The following is a 27,217-nucleotide window of genomic DNA, read 5'->3' as shown; positions in this document are numbered from 1 at the left end:
GCAGAGATCACTTCACCATCACCGTCACCACACCGTCGTGCTGACGGAACTCATCTACTACCTCGACGTCTTGCTGGATCAAGAAGGCGAGGGCTGTCACCGAGTTGAACATCTGTCGAATGCGGAGGTGTCGTGCATTTGGTACTTGACCGGTTGAAGCACGAAGAAGTTCGACTACATCAACCGCGTTGTGAAACGCTTCTGCTTACGGTCTGCGAGGGTACGTAGACACACTCTCCCCCTCGTTGCTATGCATCTCCATGGATAGATCATTGTGTGTGCGTAGAATTTTTTTTGTTTTCCATGCAACGATTCCCAACAGTGGCATCATGTGCCAGGTCTATGAGTAGATGATATGCATGAGTAGAACACAAAGAGTTATGGGCGGTGATAGTCATACTGCTTACCACCAACATCTTATTTTGATTCAGTGGTATTGTGAGATGAAGCGGCCCGGACCAACCTTACATGTCCACGCACATGAGACCGGTTCCACCGATTGACATGCAACTAGTTTTGCATAAAGGTGGCTGGCGGGTGTCTGTTTCTCCTACTTTAGTTGAATCAAATTTGACTATGGTCGGTCCTTGAAGAAGGTTAAAACAAGAAACTTGACGAAACACCGTTGTGGTTTTATGCGTAGGTAAGAATGGTTCTTGCTAGATGCCCGTAGTAGCCACATAAAACTTGCAACAACAAAGTAGAGGACGTCTAACTTATTTTTGCAGGGCATGTTGTGATGTGATATGGTCAAGACATGATAATCATTATTGTGTGAGATGATTATGTTTTGTAAAGTTATCAGCAACCGGCAGGAGTCTTATGGTTGTCTCTTTATTGTATGAAATGCAAACGCCATGTAATTGCTTTACTTTATCACTATGCATTAGCGATAGTTGTAGCAGCAATAGTTGGTGAGACGACCACGACACAACGATGGAGATCAAGGTGTCGAACCGGTGACGATGGAGATCATGACAATGCTTTGGAGATGGAGATCAAAAGCACGAGATGATGATGGCCATATCATGTCACGTATTTTGATTGCATGTGCTGTTTATCTTTTATGCATCTTATTTTGCTTAGTACGGCGGTAGCATTATAAGATGACCCCTTCACTAAATTTCAAGGTAAAAGTGTTCTCCCTAAGTATGCACCGTTGCTACAGTTCATCGTGTTGAGACACCACGTGATGATCGAGTGTGATAGACTCTACGTTCACATACAACGGGTGCAAGACAGTTTTGCACATGCGGAATACTCGAGTTAAACTTGACGATCCTAGCATGTACAGACATGGCCTCGGAACACTTGAGAGCAAAAGGTCGAATGTGAATCATATAGTAGATATGATCTGTTGGGGAACGTAGCATGCAATTTCAAAAAAATTCCTACGCTCACGCAAGATCTATCTAGGAGATGCATAGCAACAAGAGGGGAAGAGTGTGTCCACGTACCCTCGTAGACCAAAAGCGGAAGCATTGGGTTAACGCGGTTGATGTAGTCGAATGTCTTCGCGATCCAACCGATCAAGTACCGAACGTTCGACACCTCCGAGTTCAGCACACCTTCAGCTCGATGACATCCCTCGAACTCTTGATCCAGCAGAGGGTCGAGGGAGAGTTTCGTCAGCACGACGGCATGGTGACGGTGACGGTGATGTGATACGCGCAGGGCTTCGCCTAAGCACTAAGACGCTATGACCGGAGGAGTAAACTGTGGAGGGGGGCACCGCACACAGCTAAGAGAACAATTGATGTGCTTTGGGGTGCCCCTGCCCCCGTATATAAATGAGGAGGGGAGGAGGACGGTCATATGGGCCATAGGAGGGAGTCTAACCAGCCCACAAGGGGCTGGTGCGCCCCCCACAAGGGAGGAGGCTGAATTGGACTAGGGAAGGGGGCGCCACCCCTTCTCCTTCTCCTACTCCCTCTCCTTCCCCTTTTCCCCCTCCGATAGAAGGAAAAAGGGGGGCGAATCCTACTAGGACTGGAGAAGGGGGCACCCCAAAGCACATCAATTGTTCTCTTAGCTGTGTGGGGTGCCCCCCTCCATAGTTTACTCCTCCGGTCATAACGTCGTAGTGCTTAGGCGAAGCCCTGCTCGTATCACATCACCATCACTGTCACCACGCCGTCGTGCCGACGAAACTCTCTCTCGACCCTCTGCTAGATCAAGAGTTCGAGGGACGTTACCGAGCTGAACGTGTGCAGAACGCGGAGGTGTCGTGCGTTCGGTACTTGATCGGTTGAAGCGCGAAGAAGTTTGACTACATCAACCGCATTGTGAAACGCTTCCGCTTACGGTCTACGAGGGTACGTAGACACACTCTCCCCCTCGTTGCTATGCATCTCCATGGATATATCATCGTGTGTGCGTAGAATTTTTTTGTTTTTCATGCAACGATTCCCAACAGTATACACATATAGCAATATCCTGCTCGGAGATCCTCTCCTCGCCTCCGTGAGAGAAAGCGATCTCAGCGTATCTCTGCCTGTTATCTAGGTGTGTTTTATCAAGTATCCGGTTTTAGTTGTAAGAGGTCGGGATACAACTCCAAGTCGTCCTTTTACCATGGACACGACTATTCGAATAGTTTAACTTCCCTGTGGGGGTGCACCACATTTCCTGGTACGCTCGATTACCTCTGGCCGAACACACTTTTCTGGTAATGCCCGACCTCGGATGATCAACACGCTATAGTCCTACCTAGACTCTCTAGAGAGGTCAACACGCTGGTCTACACCCTAAGCGCGAAGGGGTCATGGGCTAATCGCCCTGAGCACTCCTGCACGTTGCGCGACTGGTCGGGGCCAAGCCCACCATTGTATACACAACATGCATAACCGACTCACCCCAACAATCAACCCGCTCCACTACAACATTTGGCAGAGCTTTCGAGAGGAACGTACGACGTCGAGGGCCCCATAAACCATTATCCCGCACAACGGTTAGTGCTATATGCCTGTGTCAGTCTCAGATTAAATACCCAAATCTCATTAAGTGTGTTATTAACCGTGGACACCGACCATGGCCCGACCCCACCTCTCTCCTAGCTAGTCTCTGCCCGCCCTATCGTTTCGCCACCGTGAATATTTCGTGTTGGCTGTCGGGACAGATCCCGAGCTACCACCACATCCTGGGTGATACTGCTAACAACCAACCACCACAATGAATCACTCGCGAGTGCTCTCCGAGCCGACCTGACTTCAACATATCATCACTCGCATGTGCTCTCTGAGCCGACCCGCCTTTAATGAACATGTTTAGTGTAGCAGTATAAGTATATCCGTGGTCATCGCCCGAAGGGATCACAACCCGATAGTATAGCATGGCAAACAGACAAGAGTGTAGGGCCACTGATGAGACTCTAGCATATCTATACTAAGCATATATGATGATTGGTAAAGTATGAACAACAGTTTATCAAAAATAGGCTATGCAACATAATAGGATCTACCGATAAGACACCAACTGAACTCCGACTCTCTAATGCAAGAAGTAGAGAGAAAGAATAGGCGATATCAGAATGATCAAGGGGGGCGTTTGCTTGCCTGGAAGCTCTGTTGAGAAGGACGGGTCGTCGTCGACGTAGTCGTACTCGAGGGCAGCGGCAGCCTCGGAGTTTACCGAAAGAATAGAGGAGGGGGGGGGACAGGTAAACAACGGGCATACAAATGCAACACATATGCATGTCGTGGCAATGGGTGTTGATGATATGCTCTAATGCATCACTAAACATTTTTAAAAGAAGAAGGAGAACACCTGGAAATGTTCTCATAGGTTCATTATGTTAGAGGGGTCTAACAGGTATGTGGATGGCATATTCAGATTCTTCATATTTTTCTCATCAACTTCCATATATAAATTATTTTCATGCGAATTACAGATTATTTTAAATGTTGTTTAGTGACATATTCAAATGCTTTATGAAATATTCATATATTAATCTAACTTTAATTTTAACATGTTATATATAAAAATTGATTATAAAAATGTGTAGAATCTGAATATGATATTGTTTCACATGTTAATAATTTTTAAAATATTGTTTAGGATGCAAGGTTAATCAATATTGCACGACCGTCTTTCTTTCGTACCGGTGCCAATCCAAATTAAAAGTAAACTCCTTGACAAAAACAAATTGAAGATGAAAGAAACCATCTATAACCATGCATGCCCATGACAAGGGTGAGAAGAAGGGTAAGATGTTGAAATAAAGGATGCGGGTCTATTTGGCTCTTTCGCTAGTTCTGATAAAGTACGTACCGTATAAATATATAGTCCGTCCCGTATCAATATCTTTTGAATTTCAGAGACATCCAAAGTTTTCTAATTTTTTTTGCTTTTGAGGATAGAGACATCCAAAGTTGATCGTAATCCAACCGCGGACCGCGAGTTATTAGCCGCAAGTAAACAAGAGTACTCCGGTTTCCTAGCGTCTGGTACACGATTCTAAATGGATATGTCAAGATCTCCTTCTGAATTTCACAAGCATCCAGGTTTTCAATAGGATAATAACATAGCAGTATCATCGGGGTTCTGTTGGCGTTGGGTTGTTAGGCGAGAGGGACGGAGGGCGTGTTTCCTCCCTCCAATCTTCTCTTCTTTTCTCGTTCTCTTTCTCTTGTGCTGCGTGCCAAGCCAGACCCATACATACACCCACCCAGCCCACCAATCACTGCCAGCAGCGACGGAGTGAGGGAAGCAAGCAAGGAAGGAAGGGACGCTCGGATGGCGATGGGAGCGGCTGTGCGGGAGGCGGCGGCGGACGGCGTCGTGACCTTCCTCTGGGTGCTCTGCGTCTCCACGCTCGGCGCCTCCACGGCCGCCGTCACCACCTACCTCAGCCTGCACGAGGGGATCCACTACGCCCTCCTCGTCACCGTCTCCATCCTCGCCCTCCTCCTCTTCGCCTTCAACCTCCTCTGCGACGCCCTCGGCGGCGCCAGCTTCAACCCCACCGGCGTCGCCGCCTTCTACGCCGCCGGCCTCACCAGCCCCTCGCTCTTCTCCATCGCGCTCCGCCTACCAGCGCAGGTCCGTCACTGATTTCACACTTCTTCCTCCCTCCCCAAACTGAGAAAATCAAACCAATCAGCACCGGCCGACCCACTTGAATCTGAATCTGTCTTGCTAGGCCGCCGGAGCCGTGGGCGGAGCTCTGGCCATCTCCGAGCTGATGCCGGAGCAGTACAAGCACATGCTCGGCGGGCCCTCGCTCAAGGTGGATCCCCACACCGGCGCCGTCGCCGAAGGTGTGCTCACCTTCGTCATCACCTTTGCCGTCCTCTGCATCATCGTCAAGGGACCCCGCAACCCCATCGTCAAGACAGCGATGCTCTCCGTCACCACCGTCAGCCTCGTCCTCACCGGCGCCGCATACACCGGCCCCTCCATGAACCCTGCCAACGTACGCTACGCTCACTCACTTGCTCCTTTTTTTTTTCATTTGACTGCCAAGCTTATCCATGGAACTGCAACCCCGGATACTGAACTGAGCTCAATTCGAATGGCCGAGCTGATTTTTTTTATTATATTGACGGAATACTGACTGGTTTAGTCATGCAAATGTCTCCATTTTGGCATGTCAAATTCTGAACGAGCCATAAATAACTGGATGGGGGTTGGAAATGATAATACCGTTATATAGTGTTGGAAATTTAGGGAGGGGTAAATGAGACAAATATGCAAGGAACATCCACTGGATACATCACTAGTGATATTCTGAAGACTCGTTTGTAGACCTAAAACGATCAATGAAAAAAATAATTACTTTTGACCCCATTCATGGAATGAACACACTGGACACGTCACTAGTGATATTCTTGAGACTCGTTTGCAGCAAGTCGGCATTTCCATGTTACTCCCTCGCTCTTATTATGGGACGGAGGGAGTAGAAGAGAAATGTTCAGTAGTTAATGTTCACTGGATTGCATTTTACTGGTAACAGGAACAAGTCTTTATGATGCCATGGGGGAGTTTGCTATTGTGCTTAGTTGTGTGCTTCTTTCAATTTGTTACTCAGGGGAAAGTTATCTTATGCACCTCCAAGACTTGGCAGATGTGACATCTTAACAGTGGACGATGCTTTAGTACTGAAATTATATTTATGTTGTTATATGCCATTGCTCATCTAGTAGACTATATAATCTGATGTGATCAGTTAAGTTGATGCTCACTTGGAATAGCGTGGAAATCCTGTCTTCTGATTCCTCACATGGTTTCCTGTTAACTGATTCCGTCGAACTACCATGTACAGGCCTTTGGTTGGGCGTATGTTAACAATCTGCACAACACCTGGGAGCAGCTGTACGTGTACTGGATATGCCCCTTCATCGGTGCCATTCTCGCTGCGTGGACCTTCAGGGCCGTGTTCCCGCCACCGGCCCCTAAGCCCAAGACCAAGAAAGCATGATGAACTCAAGCACAAACTTTGACTTAGCAATTTGGGGACCTGAAGAAGCGAACATGGTTTGCTAGGGAATAATTTGAAATTGTATTTAATCACCTCAATGTTACACCGATGTTTAACTTAAAAGTGATCATTTATCAGTCATCTATGTTTACCATGTGCTTTATATTTTTCTTTTACTCCCTCTGTACACTAATGTAAGATGTTTTTATGGTTCAATGATCATTGAACTATAAAAGTTGTACAGAGGGAGTATTTTTTTTAGAGTTCAGAATTTTGAATTTATAGTGGGTATTAGATTAAGAGGTGATATGCGGCAAATAATTCACACTAATGCCAAGCTTCGTTTATTTTGAGGACCTTTTTCTCTAGGGGGAGGGGGGGGGGGGGGGGGGGGAAGTGAACCTGCCATGCCTTTCAGAACTCAAAAACAATCGTGGCTGATGATTTGGCATGCTCTGTTTACCCAAAGTTTGCCCAAAATACAATTTTTGCTTTTGTTTTGTTGTCAAATTGAGCTCCACCTATCCTGATTTGCTTTATAGTTCAAGTTTATTGTTCTCGTCCCCAAAAAAAGTCTTCATTGTTTTGGGTCCAAGGTGTAGAAGCATCGACGGGAGAAAAGGATGGCGAAAAACATCGAAATTTGACGATTCCATAAATCCTCTAAAAACGTGAGCTCAAACATGTAGGCCTCCTTTAGTTGGAGGAATTTTGTAGGATAGGATTTCTATAGAAGGAATTCCTTTACTGTCCTTTGGATTTTAGGAATAGAATCATATTCCTATGGAGAGAAATTCTTCCTATCCTTCACATTTTATAGGAAAATAAATATTAGCCTAGAGTCAATGAAAAATTCCTACGATATGAACTAAAAAACATCTCTCATCCTATCCCTATTCATAGAAATTGAGATGCATGGCATCTCATTTCTTACGAGTTTTCTATGATATTTCTCCCTATGAACCAAAAGAGGCCGTAACGGAATGAAACTTTTTTGTGAGAATATTTAAAAATTCTAGGGCTATGACCTTTTTTTTGCAAGAAAACTTTCGATTTATCCATCTTCAATCATGACAGTACAACGAATACCAAAAATAATAAAAATTACATCCAGATCCGTAGATTACCTAGCAAATTCTGGGGCTATGACTTGGCAAAGAGAAATTTTTATCATTTCTTCGGCATGGCGAATATCTAAAAGCAACGAAACCGGTACTGGTTTTATTCAACCGGTAAACCCAAGTCAATGTTTTGTTCTTGTTTATTGGCTCTCTGAACGAAGGTCAGGTCTCCTGCTGCTAGTCTAGTCTAGTCTTCTCTGTTTTTTTCTTTTCCAGCAGCGAGCGGGTTGGGCAGACCCCACCGTCACATCACATCACACTTCACTCTTTTCCTCCACTTTACTCTTCACTACGCTCCATGGGCTAGAATCTCTCTCTGCCATCATCACACTTCACAGTTCAGAGAGAGAAAAGAAGCAGCAGAGAGCTACAAGAAGAAGAGCTAGAAGGAGGAGGGGGAATCCATGGGGAACATCCTGAAGTGCTTCAGGGGAGACGAAGAAGAAGACCACTACCCCTACTACCATCCAGGCTCCAGGCCCCACTACCCCCAGCAGCAGCAGCAGCAGCAAGCTGATGGCCATGGAGTCGCCTCCCTGGCGCACGACCTCCTCAACTTTGAGAGCGCGTCCATGGTAACTCAAACCCTACCCACCACTCTCCGTATTCATCTTGTTCATGAAAATCCCCTGTGAAGTCAGATTAAGTCTCCCTAGCTACTGAAGTAGTAGTACTATGTTTTAGCTTCAACTTCACTATAAGTCTTCATGCAATGGTCACAGATTATGCTGATTCATAACGATGAGGATGTGTTTCTTTCCATTACTGTGCTTTATGTGTGCATGTGTAAATTGGCCTTTCTACTGTTTTCTAGTATGTACGATTTAAAGGTTCTTCATTCATAGAAAATGCGATGGAGATAAACATCTGCACTCCTAGAAAATCTAAGCTTAAAGCCATAATAGCAGCCTTTTTCTATGTGGTTTACCCGCTTCATACAAATTTCACAAACCAACTTATTTTGTGTCCAACTTTTGGATGAACATGTTCATTAATAATATCGAAATTTAAGCATGCCACATTGCGACAACTAGCATTTGTATGAAAGCTTGCAGATGCTTCACAACTGATAATACATACGGCAAGCTTAATCATCTCTTTTGCTCCAATTTCTGCCTCTTATTTTCCTATGACGTGACATGTGTGAAGACTATTTTGTTTGTCATATTATTAGGTTCCTGAAGGGCTCAAGCAGCATGTTACGGCGTCCAAGAAAGCACAGATTAAATGGTACGCAGCAGCTCCAAAAGGCCGACACACTTGATAGTATTTTTCCTCAATTATTAACACATTTGTTATACCTCTTGTCCATCGAGTTATTGATAGCAAAGTTTGTCTGGTTCCTCTAGGCTGGTATATATTTAAGGCCTATGGCTGTTAACAAAATCAGAAGGACATGCACTGACTTGGATTTTAAGCTGGATCGTTCTCAGAATGAAAATAAATTGCTTCATAGGACCCTCCCAAATGCCTTTTGGCTTTTCTTACGAATAAGGTGATCCATGCCTATCTACACATGTGATTTGTAATGATAAGATAGACAAAGCAGAACAAATTGTTAGATAAGTGAGCAACTAACTCTTTATTGAGGGCCAAGGGCCAGTACATATACATGTCTGGCAAAGTGCAGAAAAGCCCCTTATACAATGGGGATGTACAGAATGAACTATACACATCTAACACCCCCCCCCCCCCTCAAACTCATGGTGGATCAACAACACTGAGTTTGGAGAGGAAAAATCCATGCTGCGCTCGAGTCTGTGCCTTCGTGAAGAAGTCAGCCAACTGTAACTCAGAGGGCACATAGTGAAGAGCGAGAGTCTGATCTTGCACAGCAGCACGCACAAAGTGGGCATCCACACCGATGTGCTTGGTGAGCTCATGCTTCACCGGGTCACGCGCAATACTGATAGCACCGGTACTGTCGGACAGGAGAGGAGTGGAGGTAGTAGCAGACACACCAAAATCCTCAAGTAACCACCGTAACCAGATCACCTCAGCCGTCAACATAGCCATGGCTCGCAGCTCAGCCTCTGTACTCGAGAAACTGCAGTCTGTTTCTTTGTCTTCCATGCAATAAGAGAGCCACCAAGAAAAACACAGTAAGTAGACAACGAGCGTCGATCAAAGGGATCACTAGCCCAGGTAGCATCAGAGTAGGCCTGGAGCTCAAGAGAGCTGGAGCAGGGAAAGAAAAGGCGCTGAGAGATCGTGCCACGAAGATATCGTAGAACACGAAGGAGGTGACTATAGTGGACAGAGGTGGGAGCTGAAACAAACTGACTCAGGATGTGGACAGGATAGGAGATGTCAGGACGCGTAACAGCAAGGTAGACAAGGCTGCCAACAAGGTGACGATAGCGAGTGGGATTAGGAAGAGGGTCACCATCAGAGGCACGAAGCTGAATGTTGAGCTCCATAGGAGTTACAACGGTGCGCTCATCACCAAGAGCAGCGCGAGCAAGAAGATCCTGAATATATTTTTCTTGGGAGATGTAGAAGCCATCAGGGGTCGAGGAGATCTCAATCCCAAGAAAATAGCGAAGAGGACCAAGATCAGTCATGAGGAACTGGTCTCGAAGGGGAGCCTTAACAAAAGCAATGTATTCAGAGTCGTCACCAGTGATGATCATGTCATCAACATAGAGAAGGAGAAGAGTCCGACCACGAGGAGACGTGTGAACAAACAACGCAGGATCATGATTACTGGGCAAGAAACCAGCCGCAGTCACCACAGAGGCGAAGCGCTCAAACCAGGCGCGAGGGGCCTGTTTGAGACCATAGAGGGAGCGGCGAAGTCTACAGACCATACCATCAGGAGCATAGTACCCCGGTGGTGGCTGCATATAGACCTCCTCACGCAACTCGCCATTGAGAAAAGCGTTCTGAACATCAAGTTGAGAGATAGACCACTGACGAACAGAAGCCACAGCAAGAAGAGTGCGGACAGTGGTCATGTGGGCCACAGGAGCGATCGTCTCATCATAATCATGCCCCTGCTCCTGTTGAAAACCACGGGCCACAAGACGAGCTTTGTAGCGCTCAAGAGAACCATCGGAGCGAATCTTAATCTTGTAGACCCACTTGCAGGTGATGGGACGGACACTGGAAGGAAGGGGAACCAGATCCCATGTGCCAGAGCGCTCAAGAGCAGCAAGCTCTTCAGCCATCGCCAGCTGCCATTCAGGTTGAGTCATGGCAGTTCGATAGGAAGTGGGCTCAGCAAGAACAGAGAGACCGTACCGATCAGGGGAGTAGCGATCAGGCGGGGGGCGAGGCCGAGCATGGAGGTTGTGAACCGGGGGAGGCGTGAGAGGAGGTGCACCAGAGGTGAAAGGCTCGTCAGAGGAGACATCCTCAGTACGAGATCGGCGAGTATAGTGGAGAGGAAACGGTGAGAGAGGGCGCCGAATGGGAGATGCTGGTGGAGAAGTGGAGGAGGAGGATGGTGAAGACGGGGTCGGTGGTGAATGAGAAGGGATGAGAGGTGCCGGAGGAAGAGGTGACACATGAGGCACATAATAGGATGTATCAGGAAGGAGAAGGAAAGAAAGGTCATCCACAGAGAGACTCGAGGAAGAAGAACGTGGGTAGTAAGAACGAGACTCGTCGAAAGTCACATCACGCGAGATGCGCAAGCGACGACCCACAGGATCCCAACATCGATATCCCTTGTGCTCATCACTGTAGCCAAGGAAAACACACTCAACCGACTGAGCAGTCAGTTTGGTGCGTTCTCGGGGGGCAAGAAGAACATAGCACACGCATCCAAACATACGAAGAGCTGAGTAGTCAGGGGAGCGACCAGTGAGACACTCCATAGGAATAGCACCCTGCAGAGCAGATGATGGCTGAATGTTGATGAGATAGGTGGATGCGGAAACAACCTCAGCCCAAAAGTGGGGTGGAAGGGAAGCAGCAATCATCAGCGCACGAGCCGTCTCAAGCAAATGACGATGCTTTCGTTCGGCAACGCCATTCTGAGCATGAGCACCAGGACAAGGAACTGGGCAAGAGTACCCTGTTCCGCGAGAAAACCACGCAACAGCTGAGAGATATACTCTCCAACGGAGTCAGCATGAAAAGTACGAATGGGCATGGCAAACTGGGTGTGAACCATGGCAGCAAACCGTTTGTATATAGGGAGAACTTCGCTACGAGATTTCATGAAGTAGAGCCAAGTGTAGCAAGAGAAATCATCAATAAACAAAACATAGTAGCGATGGCCACCTTTGGAATCAAAGGGAGCAGGACCCCAGACATCAGAATGAACTAAGTCAAAAGGACGCTGAGATACAGACTCACTAGTAGGATAAGGTAACTGAGTCTGTTTGCCAAGTCTGCAACCATTACAATGTAAGGAGACATCTCCAGATACAGACCCTAAGAGGCCCTGACGAACTAAAGAAGATAAGCGAGAGCCACGGATGTGACCAAGGCGGTGATGCCACTGCTGGAAGGACGCAGACGAAGAGACAGCAAGAGCATGAAAGCTGGCAGAAGTGGTGGCAGCGGAAGGAACACGAAGCCAGTCAACCTCTCAAAGGCCCTCTGACTCACGGCGCCGAGGGCCAGCACCAACCAAAGCCTTGGTACGACGATCCTGAATGGAGCAAGAGTCGGTATCAAGAATGACACGACAACCAGAATCAGTAAGTTGGGCAGCGGAAAAAAGATTCATGGTAAGGCGAGGAACATGAGACACACTCGGAACAGAAAAGGACGGAGTGGAAAGAATACCACGACTAGCAACAGGAAGAGATGTGCCATCGGCAGTAAGAACATTAACAGCCGAATCAAGAGGTCGGAGAGAGGACAACTCAGAAGAATTAGAAGACATATGAAAGGAGGCTCCAGAATCCAGAACCCACGGAGATGTACCTGACTGTGTAGATGCCGGTGGTGGTGAGGAAGAGGATGCAGTCACAGCAGCAGTAGTCGACGAGAAGCCTAAGGAAGTAAGAAGGCGCTTGAGGCGAACAATGTCCTGGTCAGTGAGTGACGGAGTCGAGGAAGACACGGGAGTCCCGCTGGAGGAGGAGCGCCTCTGATCTCGCTTCTTCTGACGACAATCAGACTCTGGGTGACCTGGCTGGGAGCAGTAACCACAGACGGTGTCACGGCGCGACGTGCCCTTCTCAGCATAAGGAGGACGGCTCATCCCCCCTGGCAGAGTAGGCAGGAGCGGCGGAGCAGTGAGGCGAGCAGACGACACAGGGGCCCGGGTAGCCAGAACTGACGGAACCAGAAGCAAACCAGCAGAGCGAAGGCGGGTCTCTTCAGCACGAAGCTCAGCGAGTATCTCAGAGATAGGAATGCGACCACGAGCAAGCATAGCACGGCGAGGCTCAAACTCAGACCGGAGACGAGATAAGAACTCATGGACCCGCTGAAAGTCCAGATCAGCCCGAGTAGTCTGACAGCAACGACAGGTTCCACAAACAACTGTCCGAAGAGAGTCAAGCTGGCGCCAGATGGCAGAGCACTGTGAATAGAGCTCATCAACAGAAGAATCACCTTGCTGGAGTGCATGCTCCTGGCGCATCACAGATAGGTAGAGAGCATCACTAGAGGGCTGATAGCGCTGACAAAGATAAGACCACATAGCTGCAACTGTGCCAAGTCCCATGAACTCGGAAGCAAACTGAGGAAGGACACTCGCAGTGAGAACAGCAGCAGCTCGAGCATCATCATTGCACCACTGAGTGTAAGCAGACAGATCATCCCGGTACACAGAGAGAGCATCGGAATAAGCGGATACTTGCTGATCATAAGCATCAACCGCAGCATCATCCAGAGCCTTGGCAGCATCCCGGCCAGCCTGAGAAGCATTTGCAGCAAGGACCGGCGGCACCGGTGGGATTGGGGCCACGTGCGCAACAGGGCATGGCGGACAGGGGACCTCGCCAGAAAGAACACCCCACAGAAGAAGACCACGCATATGAATGCACATGAAGCCTACAAACTCAGCATAGTTGGTGCCATCAAAGATCACCGAACACCGCGGAACAGCGACATAGCCCGAAGAAGACATAGCAAGGTCTTCTTTTGCTTGCTCTGTTCAGCCTCTCCTTTTTTTTGGTCGATGCACTGGAGATGCCCTGGATCGGGCTGGAGGACGAACGAGGCAGCCCCGCTCGAGCAGGAGCGCGAAGACGGGTGGCCTGGCTCCGCACGACCCAAAGAAGGGGCCGGCGACCTGGCCTGGCTCGAGAGGAAAACGAGCGGGCGGGGCGGGCTCGATCTGGCGCGAAAGGAACCAGCGAGCGGGGCGGAGAACGAGCGGACGGGGCGGCCTCGATCTGGTGCGAGAGGAACCAGCAAGCGGGCGGAGAACGAGCGGGCGGGGCGACCTCGCGCGAGAGGAACGAGCGGGCAGGAGCGGCCGCGCTCGAGAGGAACGGGCGGGCGGGGCAGCCGCACTCGGACGGAAGTGGGACGAGCGGCCGCGCTCGAGAGAAACGAGCGGGCGGGGCAGCCGCACTCGATCTGGAGTAGGACGAGCGGGCAGGGCTTGATCCGGCGCCGGATCCGGCTAGCCAGCGACGGGATGGGCTGGAACGGCAGGATTCGAGGGAAGCTAGGTGGGGGGCGCACGGAGTTGCGGCGTGCGAGAGAGCGGAGCTAACCTAGCATCTGATACCATGTTAGATAAGTGAGCAACTAACTCTTTACTGAGGGCCAAGGGCCAGTACATATACATGTGTGGCAAAGTGCAGAAAAGCCCCTTATGCAATGGGGATGTACAGAATGAACTATACACATCTAACACAAATTACAAGCAGATTGGTGTCTTGGTGAGGTCTACCCAGTTTTCAGCATTGAGAAATCCAAAGTTTCTTAATCAGCGACAATTAATATGGATAGGAGGGACTTTTTTTTTCCCTTTATGTGGGTGTAGTTTTGTGACATTATTCAGATGACTAAGGACGAATTGTTGGTAAATTAGACAAGTGGAAGGGGAGATGCAAACTTCATTTTGTCCTTTTTATTCACTGATAATTTTATGAAGTTGTTCTTACTTTGTCCTTATAAGGTGTGCAATGGTATAGAGAACACTGTCAATAAGTGATAGTTGCCACAAAGAAGAATTAGAATAAGGAGGCATTGAAAAAATGTTGAGGAGAGCAAGAAGGGTATTAGTAACTGCCAGAACCTATTAGAAACAGTTAGAATACTGGTACTAACTTGGATTTCCACTGAATAGAACTAATGCAATCTTTTAATCTGCACGAGAACAGGTACCAGAATATGTTGGAGGCATATAAGAATGCCAGAACCCCACCGAGAACACCGGAAGAGGCTGCACAACTAGTTGTATCAGCCCTAAACTGGATCCAGAGAGCTGATTTGGAGGTAACTTGTTTCTTCCTTTTTTTAGATCCTACATAGTTCAGGTGAGCATAGGAATAATGCATTGACTAATACGGACTTGTATGTTTGGACTGTGGAACCTGTAAGCGCAAGTTTGCAAAAAATGTTAAAAGTTAAGGTTTATGCTTTTATGTTACTACTAGTTTTTTTTCCTTCTTATAGGAACCAAAACCATAAACCCAGGAAACCCACTGATGTAATATTTGGTTGTTACACGTGACTATATATGTTCAACTCAATCCTCCAGAAACATTTTTTTTCCTCAGGGTATCCTCGAGTTCTACAACTTCCCCATCCCATCGCTACCTGCAGCATCCTCAAACCACCGTCCATCCTCGCTGCCAGAGGGTGTGCAGTTTGTCTTGAACACTTTACCGGTCAGATGTGATCATTTATTCTGAAATAGGCTTATCACCAGCATAAAAGTATTGAAAGACTGGTTATGCCGGTCTGCATAAAAGTATTCTCACAGGTCACTGTCTCACTCGTGTTCTCAGGTTCATAACCAAAACATTGGAGATGGCGATGGCTTTACCGCTTATGTTGCCACAACCGATCCGAGGGAGTCTGGGAATGTTCCTATAGAAGTACATGAGATGGTGATTGCGAGGACTGAAGCACGCAATCGTAGGGATTACAAGAGTGCCGATGCACTTCAAAGTAGACTTAAAGAAGCTGGATACAAGTATAAAAACTGAACCATTACACATTTCGGTTCTTAATATTATACTCCAAAAGTAATTTTTTTCATAAATGAGCACACCATGTTTTTTTTTCCAATATTTGGATCCACTTATATTGGATTCCAAAAGTATTAAAATACTAGATTTTTTTCTTTGAACTAAGACACATTCTGAATTCACTTTGTCCATTCAAACTAGTACTAGAATGGTTTTACTACATTATTTGAAGTTTTTTCTGTTGTAAAACAGCATGCATACCTATTTTAGTACTACAAAAAAATTAGTGCAGTCACTGAAAATAAGAAGAAACATATTTATAGCATAATATTATAAAACCTTCCTGTGACCAGTTGGCACTTGTGTACCAATAGTCTGGAACACAACAGGCTTGTGTCAGTTTTATTTGGCGCTTGCTTTGATCTAATCATGTGAACGCGCATTCACTTGTTTTACTTTGGAATGGCATGAAAGCATAGCTTAGTACTAATATTTTTTTATGAACAGGATAATCGTCTGTTCAGACGAAGAGATCCTAGCAAGGAAATACCGAATCAGAATGAGGTATTTGTTGCTCAAGATTATACATTATATTCCACAAATAAAATAATCGAAATACTTATGTGAAGTGTATGATCTTTCATGAGTTAAAAGGGGAATTGATGCACCAGAGCTTAAGATGACATATGGGAAGGAATCAAAGAGTGCTTTGGTGAAGCTCATTGGTGGGAAAAGAACCACAATTCATGTGTATGGGCAGGACCAGTTTGATCGCTACGTTGGTGATGTCTATTGCAATGGTGTGTTCATCCAGGTGAAACAAGCACCAAAGACATGCCTTCGACCAATTTAATTGCTTTGTTCTGATGAAATTGACTGTGTGTGTATGTATCTGGGTCCTTCAGGAGAAAATGCTGAAGAATGGTCACGCATGGCATTTTACGACCTACGACAAGCGCCCAGAGTTTGCTAAAGTAAGAAAAAAAGATTAGAAAGAGATTGGTGCCCTCACCTTACATGGTTATGCCTGCTGATTTTTTGACTTGCTCTGTGATGGATGGTGCAGTGGGAGAGAGAGGCAAGAGCTGCACAGCGAGGGCTCTTTGCCTCACTCAACCCTGAGAAGCCGTGGGACTGGCGAAGAGAGCAGCGCAACGGTGGCATTCAGGTCTACTAATGGCTCCATCCATGTCTCGAACTAATGGTCAGAAAGGTGCGTATAGTTTGGTAACTAGGGTGGACAGCATCACCATGCTGCAAACTAAATGTGCAGTATGTTTATGTATGCCGTGAGAGTAATGCTTTCTAATTCGGCCTATGGCCAAGACTCCTAAACCTTCTTCTTAATCAATGAAAATGGCAAATCTTTTCAAGTTGCATGCAGGGTCCCAAATCCAACAATCTCTTTGCTGCTTTCACCAAAAGGTCCAAATAGATCTATCAGTGCCAAGAATGACTACCACTGAACCTGCATTAACAATAATCCGGTGATGACATCAAAACGAAGAGACATGCATGCATCACAAACCTCAGTTTCTTTTCTTAGTAATCTCTTAAAAATTCTAGGCCAAAAAGAAAAAAAGAAAAAACTAGCTGGCAGGACTAACAATCCTCACTACACATATTTGCAAATTGCATCGCTCCACACTAGCTGCACAGCCACCTATGCATATTCAGGTTCCACTTCTTTCAAGATCAACACATTAATAAACATTCCAAGGCTACCCCTACCACACTACCATTCGTTCTGTGGTCGAAGAGTTGGATGAATATGATCTCAACCCATTCCTGCCATATCCACAAAATGATCATGTCTCAAGGTCCTGGTTTGTTTGCACCATTACTCGGTGGGTCCACCTTCAGGTCTGCAGCATCTACATTAGGCTGCACTGGTGCTGTGAATCATGCTTCATGGTTCTAGCTTTCCTGACATTGTGAGGCGTTGCAGTCTCACCGAGTAGCTCCTGGTTTATGCATCCAGCTTCCTTATTAGATCGCGCCATTCCAGAATCTCTGGGCGGCTCCTGTTCTACGCTTCTAGCTTTGTTAGTACGTTGCAGCATTGCAGTGTCACTGCCCGGCACATGTTTTACTCTTCTAGTTTCGTGATCAGGTGGCAGCATCACAATGTCACTGCCTTGCACATGTTCTACTCTTCTATCTAACTCATCAGGTTTCAGCACTGCAATGCCTGACTCCTGTTCTGCTCTTCTAGCTTCCTTACTAGGTTGCAGCATTACAGCGTCGCTGCCTGGCTCCTGTACTACTCTTCTAGCTTCCTTACTAGGTTCCTCATCATCTTTCAGCATTACGGTGTCGCTGGATGGCTCCTGTGTTGATTGTTGGATGCATCCGGACACTGGGTTAATGACATCTCCAGCCATTTTTCCTTCATTCTTTTCCACATCAACTGCTTGGCGATTCCTTTTCATGAACTTCCTCTTGTTCCATTTCTTCTTGAAACCGCCTTTCTTCACCTCAAGTGGTTTTGGGATTTCAATTGGCTTTTTCGCGGTCTCCTTAACTTGCCTTTTGCCAGGAACTACAATATGCTTTGTGGCACCACTTCCGCGACCCTCTAGTTGACCTGCACAAAACAGAGCCCGTGCATGATCGAGTGTCCAGCCCAGCACACACGAGGAAGAAATCGATGCAATTTCACAAAAACGTACATCTAAAAAAAGAATACGAGATACCTTGTGTTGCAAGAAGAGCAGTTCGGGCTCCTTTTATCTCTGCCTCTTTCTTTGACCTGGCTGCAGGACCAATGTATTGTATACCACCAATCTCTACGGTGCATGTAAAAGGAGCTATCCCTGAAGCTTGTCTGGTCAAGCTATAAGATGGAATGTAATTCATCTTCTGAGCATACTCCTGAAGAAGATTCTTGCAGAGGCCAGTTTCTAGCTGAAAACCATAGTAACAAGTGTGGATTAGAATGCTATTTTAACTAAGCCATTCTATTACTTGTGAACTAAGCATATTCCACGATAACATGTACTGTGAGGTATGCATCTGCAATTAAAGAACCAGGGGCTTGAATAAATACAAGCCAATAGAGAGTAGAATGATATCAGACTTGGGCAAAGCCACATTGAAGTGGAAGAGAAAAGCTTACATATCCACATGCAACATTATGGTCAAATTAGCAGACATTACTCAAAGGCTGATAACACCAAGGAGCAAAGATGCTATCAGTGTTCATGTAACGCATTGCACGAAGACTTCACCTTACGAAAAAGATTTCTGATATTTTCACATTATTACAGGCAGAATAACTGAAAACAATTTTACAGGGCTTAACTTCCATAATTTCAGGAAGCCCCTAAATACTGTACGAAGCATAAACAGCGGTGCCAAGACCACGAAGCAGATTTCTAACTTTTCGCATTATTACAGGCAGAACCGCCAAAAACAATTTTGCAGGGTAACATACATAAAATTTCAGGAAGACTGAGTAATGTAGGAAGCAGCATAAGAGTATGATTCAACTACATAGTTGGGGTGATCAGCTTCTTCCCAAGTACTGAGGATAAAGAATGCAGGTCATGGCCATCCATAATTGCACATTCTGAATATTCAGGAAAAGACAATTCCACATTCTTACCTTTATATATATACAGTATTTATAGAAACGGTTCTTGGCTGAATGAAGGGACGACTCAAATCAAATACGGAGGAGTAACTTACAGCTGCTGGGATTCTCCCAATGGTTGGGATGGACTCGACAATTTCCATGAGGGCGACTTCAGCAGCCGACTGCTCTGCGGCCTTCCGGGTGAAAAATCCGGGCAGCGAGTCGAACTTGGCGCCGTCGATCAAGACAGCGGACTTGAAGATGGGCTCGTGGCAGGGCCCCTCCTTGAGGGTGTGATACTCCGGAGCCGCGACGCCGAGTTTCTGCGCGTACTCCTGCAGCCAGCTCTTGAAGGCGTCGCATTTCACAGGCCCTGAAGCGGTGAAGCGCACCAAAACTCAGAACTAGGGTGGGGAACCAGCAACCTGTAGCAAATGGACACGGGAGCAGAGGAGAGAGTCTTACTGATTCCGCTGGCGTTGGGCGCAGGCGCCGCCGCCGCCATGCCGCCGCCGGCGTTCCGCGTTCGTACCGACCGGGCCGCTGCCCTGGGTACTGGGGGTTTTGTGTGGCGTTTCTTCTCTAGCAACAAGACGTGCGCTGTGGCTTCTTAGTACTTTTTTTTAAAAAAACAGCTTGAACTTTATTAATCTGTTTTTTCAAAGGTATGCCAAAAGCGTACCGTAACTTTATAGAAGAAGAAAAAGTTATACACAAAAGAGATTACATGGTAGGTAGATGGCATCAAATGATGCTTCCACCATACCCTCCGTATATCGAAACGTTACCCTACTACCCACACCATGTAGATACTCCGGTGGCTCCTGCTCTGGACCACAATTCTAACTCTTGCCAAATCAGGTCCACGGTTCCACCGACATTCCTTAGGTCAGTCCTCCCAAAGACCCTTCCATTGCGTTGCTTCCATATGTTCTAGCAGATCGAAGTGACCACCGAGTCAAAACCCTTCCTCTGCCTCTTCGGGATATGCTTCCTCGTGGTGCTCCACCAGTTGCTGATTGTGGAATGTTGTGTCGGGCAAAGGTCCGGGTTGATTCTCATTCTGCAGAAGCACATGTACCACACCTGCCTCACAAACACACACTGCATAGTGATATGATCCACAGTTTCTTCCTCTTGCTCGCAAAGATAACATGGTGATCTTTGGTCCTGTAAACCATGCCGAAACCGTCTGTCCGCCGCCCAGAGCCTGTATTGCACCGCCAGCCACATGAAAAGCTTGCACACCAACGGAGCCCAACACTTCCATATGGCCGTATAAGCTTGAAACCTGATTGAAACACCCACAATGCGGCTATATCTCCCACGTGTCGGGGCACGACTTAGAGGCATAGCCGCATGGTAGGTTTGTCGCAAAAGGGGTAATCTTCACACATCCCATGTACTGAATAAGAAAGGGATAAAGAGTCGGCTTACAATCGCCACTTCACACAATACATAAATATATCATACATCATCCAGAATACAATCAAGGTCCGACTATGGAACCAAAATAAAGAAAGACAATCCCAAATGCTAGATCCTCGATCTCCCCAACTGGGCTCCACTACTGATCATCCGGAAAAGAAACATAGTAACGGCCCGAATCCTCGTCGAACTCCCACTTGAGTTCGGTAGCGACCCCTGCACTGGCATCATCGGCACCTGCATTTGTTTGGAAGTATCTGTGAGTCACGGGGACTCAACAATCTCACACCCTCGCGATCAAGTCTATTTAAGCTTAAAGGTAGGAAAGGGTAGTGAGGTGGAGCTGCAGCAAGCACTAGCATATATGGTGGCTAACATACGCAAAAGAGAGCGAGAAGAGAAGCAATGCAACGGCCGTGAAGCTAGAAGTGATCAAGAAGTGATCCTGAAACTACTTACGTTCAAGCATAACCCAAGAACCGTGTTCACTTCCCGGACTCCGCTGGAAAGAGACCATCTCAGCTACACACGCGGTTGATTCATTTTAATTAAGTTAAGTGTCAAGTTTTCTACAACCGGATATTAACAAATTCCCATCTGCCCATAACCGCGGGCACGGCTTTCGAAAGTTCAAACCCTGCAGGGGTGTCCCAACTTAGCCCACCACAAACTCTCACGGTCAACAAAGGATATTCCTTCTCCCAGGACGACCCGGTCAGGCTCGGAATCCCGGTTATAAGACATTTCGACAATGGTAAAACAAGACCAACAAAGCCGCCCGAATGTGCCGACAAATCCCGATAGGAGCTGCACATATCTCGTTCTCAGGGCACACCGGATGGGCAAGACGTCGGGTTGGCATAAACCCTGGTTGCCCAGGGGGCGCCGGACATCGCCTAGTTCGGACCAACACTTAGAGAAGCACTGCCCCCCCCCCTGGGGGGGGGGGGGTTAAATAAAGATGACCCTCCGGCTCGCGAAAACCCAAGGGAAGATTATAGGTTGTTAGGCAAATGTAAAACCAAGGTTGGGCCTTGCTGGAGGAGTTTTATTCAAAGCGAATTGTCAAGGGGTTCCCATAACACCCAACCGCGTAAGGAACGTAAAATCAAGGAACATAACACCGGTATGACGGAAACTAGGGCGGCAAGAGTGGAACAAAACATCAGGCATAAGGCCGAGCCTTTCACCCTTTACCAAGTATATAGATGTATTAAAGTAAATAAGATATAATAATGATACCCCAACAATATCCATGTTCCAACATGGAACAAACTTCATCTTCACCTGCAACTAGCAACGCTATAAGAGGGGCTGAGCAAAAGCGGTAACATAGCCAAAAAACGGTTTGCTAGGTAAGGTGGGTTAGAGGCTTGTCATGGCAATATGGGAGGCATGATATAGCAAGTGGTAGGTAGCGCGGCATAGCAATAGAGCGAGCAACTAGCAAGCAAAGATAGAAGTGATTTCGAGGATATGATCATCTTGCCTGCAAAGTTCTCAGAGTTGACGAAAGCTTGATCCTCGAAAGCGTACTCAGCAGGTTCCTCGATCACGTACTCGTCTTCCGGCTCTACCCAAAGCAAGAACACAAGCAAAGGAAACAACAATCAACCACGGTGCAATGCGCAAGCAACATGATGCAAAGCATGGCATGATATGCGAGATGTGATATGCAATGCATATGCGTGCTTCGGAATGAAAAGATTGAACCAGGCATCAACTTGGCAAACCAAGTATGCCATGATGTCTACTACACAACCTTCTTGTAGACGTTGTTGGCCCTCCAAGTGCAGGGGTTTGTAGGACATTAGCAAATTTCCCTCAAGTGGAAGACCTAAGGTTTATCAATTCGTAGGAGGCGTAGGATGAAGATGGTCTCTCTCAAGCAACCCTGCAACCAAATAACAAAGAGTCTCTTGTGTCCCCAACACACCCAATACAATGGTAAATTGTATAAGTGCACTAGTTCGGCGAAGAGATGGTGATACAAGTGGTATATGGATAGTAGATAATAGTTTTTGTAATCTGAAATTATAAAAACAGCAAGGTAACTAATGGTAAAAGTTAACGTAAACGGTATTGCAATATGTTGGAACAAGGCCTAGGGTTCATACTTTCGCTAGTGCAAGTTCCCTCAACAATACTAACATAATTGGATCACATAACTATCCCTCAACATGCAACAAAGAGTCACTCCAAAGTCACTAATAGCAGAGAACGAACGAAGAGATTATGGTAGGGTACGAAACCACCTCAAAGTTATTCTTTCCAATCAATCCGTTGGGCTATTCCTATAAGTGTCACAAACAGCCCTAGAGTTCGTACTAGAATAACACCTTAAGACACAAATCAACCAAAACCCTAATGTCACCTAGATACTCCAATGTCACCTCAAGTATCCGTGGGTATGATTATACGATATGCATCACACAATCTCAGATTCATCTATTCAACCAACACATAGAACCTCAAAGAGTGCCCCAAAGTTTCTACCGGAGAATCACGACGAAAACGTGTGCCAACCCCTATGCATAGGTTCATGGGCGGAACCCGCAAGTTGATCACCAAAACATACATCAAGTGAATCACGTGATATCCCATTGTCACCACAGATACGCACGGCAAGACATACATCAAGTGTTCTCAAATCTTTAAAGACTCAATCCGATAAGATAACTTCGAAGGGGAAACTCAATCCATTACAAGAGAGTAGAGGGGGAAAGAAACATCATAGGATCCAAATATAATAGAAAAGCTCGCGATACATCAAGATCGTATCACCTCAAGAACACGAGAGAGAGAGAGAGATCAAACACATAGCTACTGGTACATACCCTCAGCCCTGATGGAGAACTACTCCTTCCTCATCATGGAGAGCACCGGGATGATGAAGATGGCCACCGGAGAGGGATTCCCCCTCCGGCAGGGTGTCGGAACGGGTCTAGATTGGCTTTCGGTGGATACGGAGGCTTCTGGCGGCGGAACTCCCGATCTATTGTGCTCTCTGATGTTTTTAGGGTATATGGAGATATATAGGTGGAAGAAGTACGTCAGGGGGGGCCACGAGGGTGGAGGGCGCGCCCCCTACCTCGTGGCCTCCTCGAAGCTTCACTTACGTGCACTTCAAGTCTTCTGGGCTTCTTTCCTTCCAAAAATGAGTTCTGTGAAGTTTCAGGTCAATTGGACTCCGTTTGATTTTCTTTTTCTTCGAAACCCTAAAACAAGGTAAAAACAGAAACAGAAACTGACACTAGGCTCTAGGTTAATAGGTTAGTCCCAAAAATGATATAAAAGTGTATAATAAAGCCCATAAACATCCAAAACAGTAGATAATATAGCATGGAGCAATCAAAAATTATAGATACGTTGGAGACGTATCACCATCCCCAAGCTTAATTCCTGCTCGTCCTCGAGTCGGTAAATGATAAAAATAGAATTTTTGATGCGGAGTGCTACTTGGCATAATTTCAATGTAATTCTTCTTAATCGTGGCATGAATATTCAGATCTGAAAGATTCAAGACAAAAGTTCATATTGACATAAAAATGATAATACTTCAAGCATACTAACTAAGCAATTATGTCTTCTCAAAATAACATGGCCAAAGAAAGTTCATCCCTACAAAATCATATAGTTTAGCCATGCTCCATTTTCGTCACACAAGAATGCTCTCATCATGCACAACCCCGATGACAAGACAAGCAATTGTTTCATACTTTAGTAATCTCAAACTCATAAACCTTCACGCAATATATGAGCGCGAGCCATGTATATAGCACTATGGGTGGAATAGAATATAATGATGGGGGTTATGTGGAGAAGACAAAAAGGAAGAAAGTCCCACATCAACGAGGCTAATCAATGGGCTATGGAGATGCCCATCGATTGATGTTAATGCAAGGAGTAGGGATTGCCATGCAACGGATGCACTAGAGCTATAAATGTATGAAAGCTCAACAAAAGAAACTAAGTGGGTGTGCATCCAACTTGCTTGCTCACGAAGACCTAGGGCACTTGAGGAGGCCCATTGTTGGAATATACAAGCCAAGTTCTATAATGAAAAATTCCCACTAGTATATGAAAGTGACAAAACAAGAGACTCTCTATAATGAGGATTATGGTGCTACTTTGAAGCACAAGTGTGGCAAAGGATATTAGCATTATCCCTTCTCTCTTTTTCTCTCATTTTTCTTTTTTTGGGGACTTCTCCTTTTTATGGTCTTTCTCTCTTTTTTGGGCCTTCTCTTTTTTATGGCCTTTCTCTTTTTTTATTCCTCACTTGGGACAATGCTCTAGAAAATGATGATCATCACACTTCTATTTATTTACAACTCAATGATTACAACTCGATACTAGAACAAAGATGACTCTATATGAATGCCTCTGGCGGTGTACCGGGATATGCAATGAACCAAGAGTGACATGTATGAAATATTATGAACGATGGCTTTGCCACAAATACGATGTCAACTACATGATCATGCTAAGCAATATGACAATGATGAATGTGTCATGATAAACGGAATGGTGGAAAGTTGCATTGCAATATATCTCGGAATGGCTATGGAAATGCCATAATAGGTAGGTATGGTGGCTGTTTTGAGGAAGATATAAGGAGGTTTATGTGTGACAGAGCGTATCGTATCACGGGGTTTGGATGCACCGGCGAAGTTTGCACAAACTCTCAATGTGAGAAAGGGCAATGCACGGTACCGAAGAGGCTAGCAATGATGAAAGGGTGAGAGTGCATATAATCCATGGACTCAACATTAGTCATAAAGAACTCACATACTTATTGAAAAAATCTACAAGTCATCAAAAACCTCGGCACTACGCGCATGCTCCTAGGGGGATAGATTGGTAGGAAAAGACAATCGCTCGTCCCCGACCGCCACTCATAAGGAGGACAATCAAATAACACCTCATGTTTCAAATTTGTTACACAACGTTTACCATACGTGCATGCTACGGGACTTGCAAACTTCAACGTTTACCAAGGTTTTGGTTGATTTGTGTCTTAAGGTGTTATTCTAGTACGAACTCTAGGGCTGTTTGTGACACTTATAGGAATAGCCCAACGGATTAATTGTAAAGAATAACTTTGAGGTGGTTTCATACCCTACCATAATCTCTTCATTTGTTCTCCGCTATTAGTGACTTTGGAGTGACTCTTTGTTGCATATTGAGGGATAGTTATGTGATCCAGTTATGTTATTATTGTTGAGAGGACTTGCACTAGTGAAAGTATGAACCCTAGGCCTTGTTTCCTATCATTGCAATACTGTTTATGCTCACTTTTATCATTAGTTACCTTGCTGTTTTTATATTTTCAGATTACAAAAACCTTTATCTACTAACCATATTGCACTTGTATCACCATCTCTTCGCCGAAATAGTGCACCTATACAATTTACCATTGTATTGGGTGGGTTGGGGACACAAGAGACTCTTTGTTATTTGGTTGCAGGGTTGCTCGAGAGAGACCATCTTCATCCTACGCCTCCCACGGATTGATAAACCTTAGGTCATCCACTTGAGGGAAATTTGCTACTATCCTACAAACCTCTGCACTTGGAGGCCCAACAACGTCTACAAGAAGAAGGTTGTGTAGTAGACATCAAGCTCTTTTCTGGCACCGTTGCCGGGGAGGTGAGTGCTTGAAATTATATCTTTAGATCTTGCAATCGAATCTTTTTGTTTCTTGTTTTAGCACTAGTTTAGTTTATAAAAGTAAACTATAAAAAATGGAATTGAGTTTGTCTCATACGCTTCATTTTTTAATACCTTTCGTGTGTATGATGGAAAGGAAAATTGTGCCAAAGTGTTAGAAGAAGAATGCATTAAAATATTTGGCACTAAATATTTGAATGATGAGCATGATTGCAATGTTGTTAGTATGAACTCCTTGAATATCCATGGTACTAATGATGATTGCACTAGTTATGATGAAAATGTCTCCTATAAACATGTCAATTTTTGTGGAGTGCATTGGGTTTGCAAGTACACACCAAATAGGGAAGATAGATATTGCAAGAGGCATAAGCACTTAGAAACTAAATTGTTGCAAGAAAGGCTAGATGATTGTGCTGAAAATTTAAATTTTCTTTGCCGTACTTGTGGACTTTGCAATGAAAGTGGTCATTTAGCTATCCGATGCAAATTGTTTCATGATCTAATCATGTCCAAAAATTGTGATGAGTTGATTTACCTTGCACATTATAATGAACTTAGCTTGCTTATGGGTTGCGAAGAAATGAAACATATAACTGGGCATCTTCCAGAATTTGCCTGTTATAAACTTCTTGGTTTTGATATAGAGGAAATTTATATGTATTGTGTGGTGAATTGCATTGAAAATCCTTATATTGCCAATTACATAAAAAAGAAAGCAAATAGAAGATGAAGAGAACACTAATGAAAGGGAAGAGACTTTCCAATATTCTCCTATTATTTCTTATGATGAATCAGGTAACGAGGAGGAGCCTCCTATTCAATCAATCTTATTAATAAGGAGCTCCAAAAAGAGGATTGAACCCACACATGATGTGGTGAAGAAGAAGAAAAAAAAGGAAAAGAGGTAAAAAGATATCTCTCCCAAATAATGTTGCTCCTATTA

At 45.6% G+C, this 27,217-nt stretch overlaps 3 protein-coding genes and 1 pseudogene across 6 annotated transcripts; 2 read left to right on the top strand and 2 right to left on the bottom strand.

Annotated features, from left to right (window-relative positions):
* Positions 1–4,515: 4,515 nt before the first annotated feature.
* SIP1A (small and basic intrinsic protein 1A) lies at positions 4,516–6,569 on the top strand. Its single transcript, XM_048714306.2, has 3 exons — positions 4,516–5,040; positions 5,141–5,413; positions 6,263–6,569. The coding sequence occupies exons 1-3, from the start codon at positions 4,735–4,737 to the stop codon at positions 6,416–6,418; spliced, it is 735 nt and encodes a 244-aa protein (XP_048570263.1). The 5' UTR covers positions 4,516–4,734; the 3' UTR covers positions 6,419–6,569.
* A 1,225-nt stretch (positions 6,570–7,794) lies between these two features.
* LOC125551152 (putative staphylococcal-like nuclease CAN2) lies at positions 7,795–19,422 on the top strand. Of its 4 annotated transcripts, XR_015600572.1 has the most exons (11): positions 7,795–8,114; positions 8,714–8,769; positions 14,781–14,895; positions 15,180–15,290; positions 15,411–15,598; positions 16,101–16,157; positions 16,248–16,407; positions 16,499–16,567; positions 16,660–16,806; positions 18,993–19,138; positions 19,217–19,422. XR_015600572.1 is itself a non-coding variant. In XM_048714310.2 (10 exons), exons 1-9 carry the CDS (start codon positions 7,944–7,946, stop codon positions 16,768–16,770), a joined length of 1,038 nt encoding a protein of 345 aa, XP_048570267.1. In that variant the 5' UTR covers positions 7,795–7,943; the 3' UTR covers positions 16,771–16,806; positions 18,993–19,393. The 4 variants fall into 4 exon arrangements, 3 of the variants coding, with proteins under 3 accessions (XP_048570267.1, XP_048570268.1, XP_048570266.1); XM_048714310.2 differs by having other exon boundaries at positions 18,993–19,393; XM_048714311.2 differs by lacking the exons at positions 18,993–19,138; positions 19,217–19,422 and adding an exon at positions 18,356–18,488.
* Positions 12,245–14,757, bottom strand: LOC147975186 (uncharacterized; annotated as a pseudogene).
* LOC125551151 (double-stranded RNA-binding protein 8-like) lies at positions 17,120–19,764 on the bottom strand. The gene is made up of 4 exons (XM_048714307.2): positions 19,636–19,764; positions 19,284–19,543; positions 18,290–18,500; positions 17,120–18,180 (listed from the first exon to the last, which is right to left on the bottom strand). The coding sequence occupies exons 1-4, from the start codon at positions 19,673–19,675 to the stop codon at positions 17,468–17,470; spliced, it is 1,224 nt and encodes a 407-aa protein (XP_048570264.1). The 5' UTR covers positions 19,676–19,764; the 3' UTR covers positions 17,120–17,467.
* Positions 19,765–27,217: the final 7,453 nt, after the last annotated feature.

Source organism: Triticum urartu, chromosome 4A, assembly GCF_056163025.1.
Source record: "Triticum urartu cultivar PI428250 chromosome 4A, HENAU_Tu73, whole genome shotgun sequence".
Lineage (NCBI taxonomy): Eukaryota > Viridiplantae > Streptophyta > Magnoliopsida > Poales > Poaceae > Triticum > Triticum urartu.
Note: the sequence above shows the minus strand (reverse complement) of the source record. Positions and strands in the feature narration are given on the sequence as shown.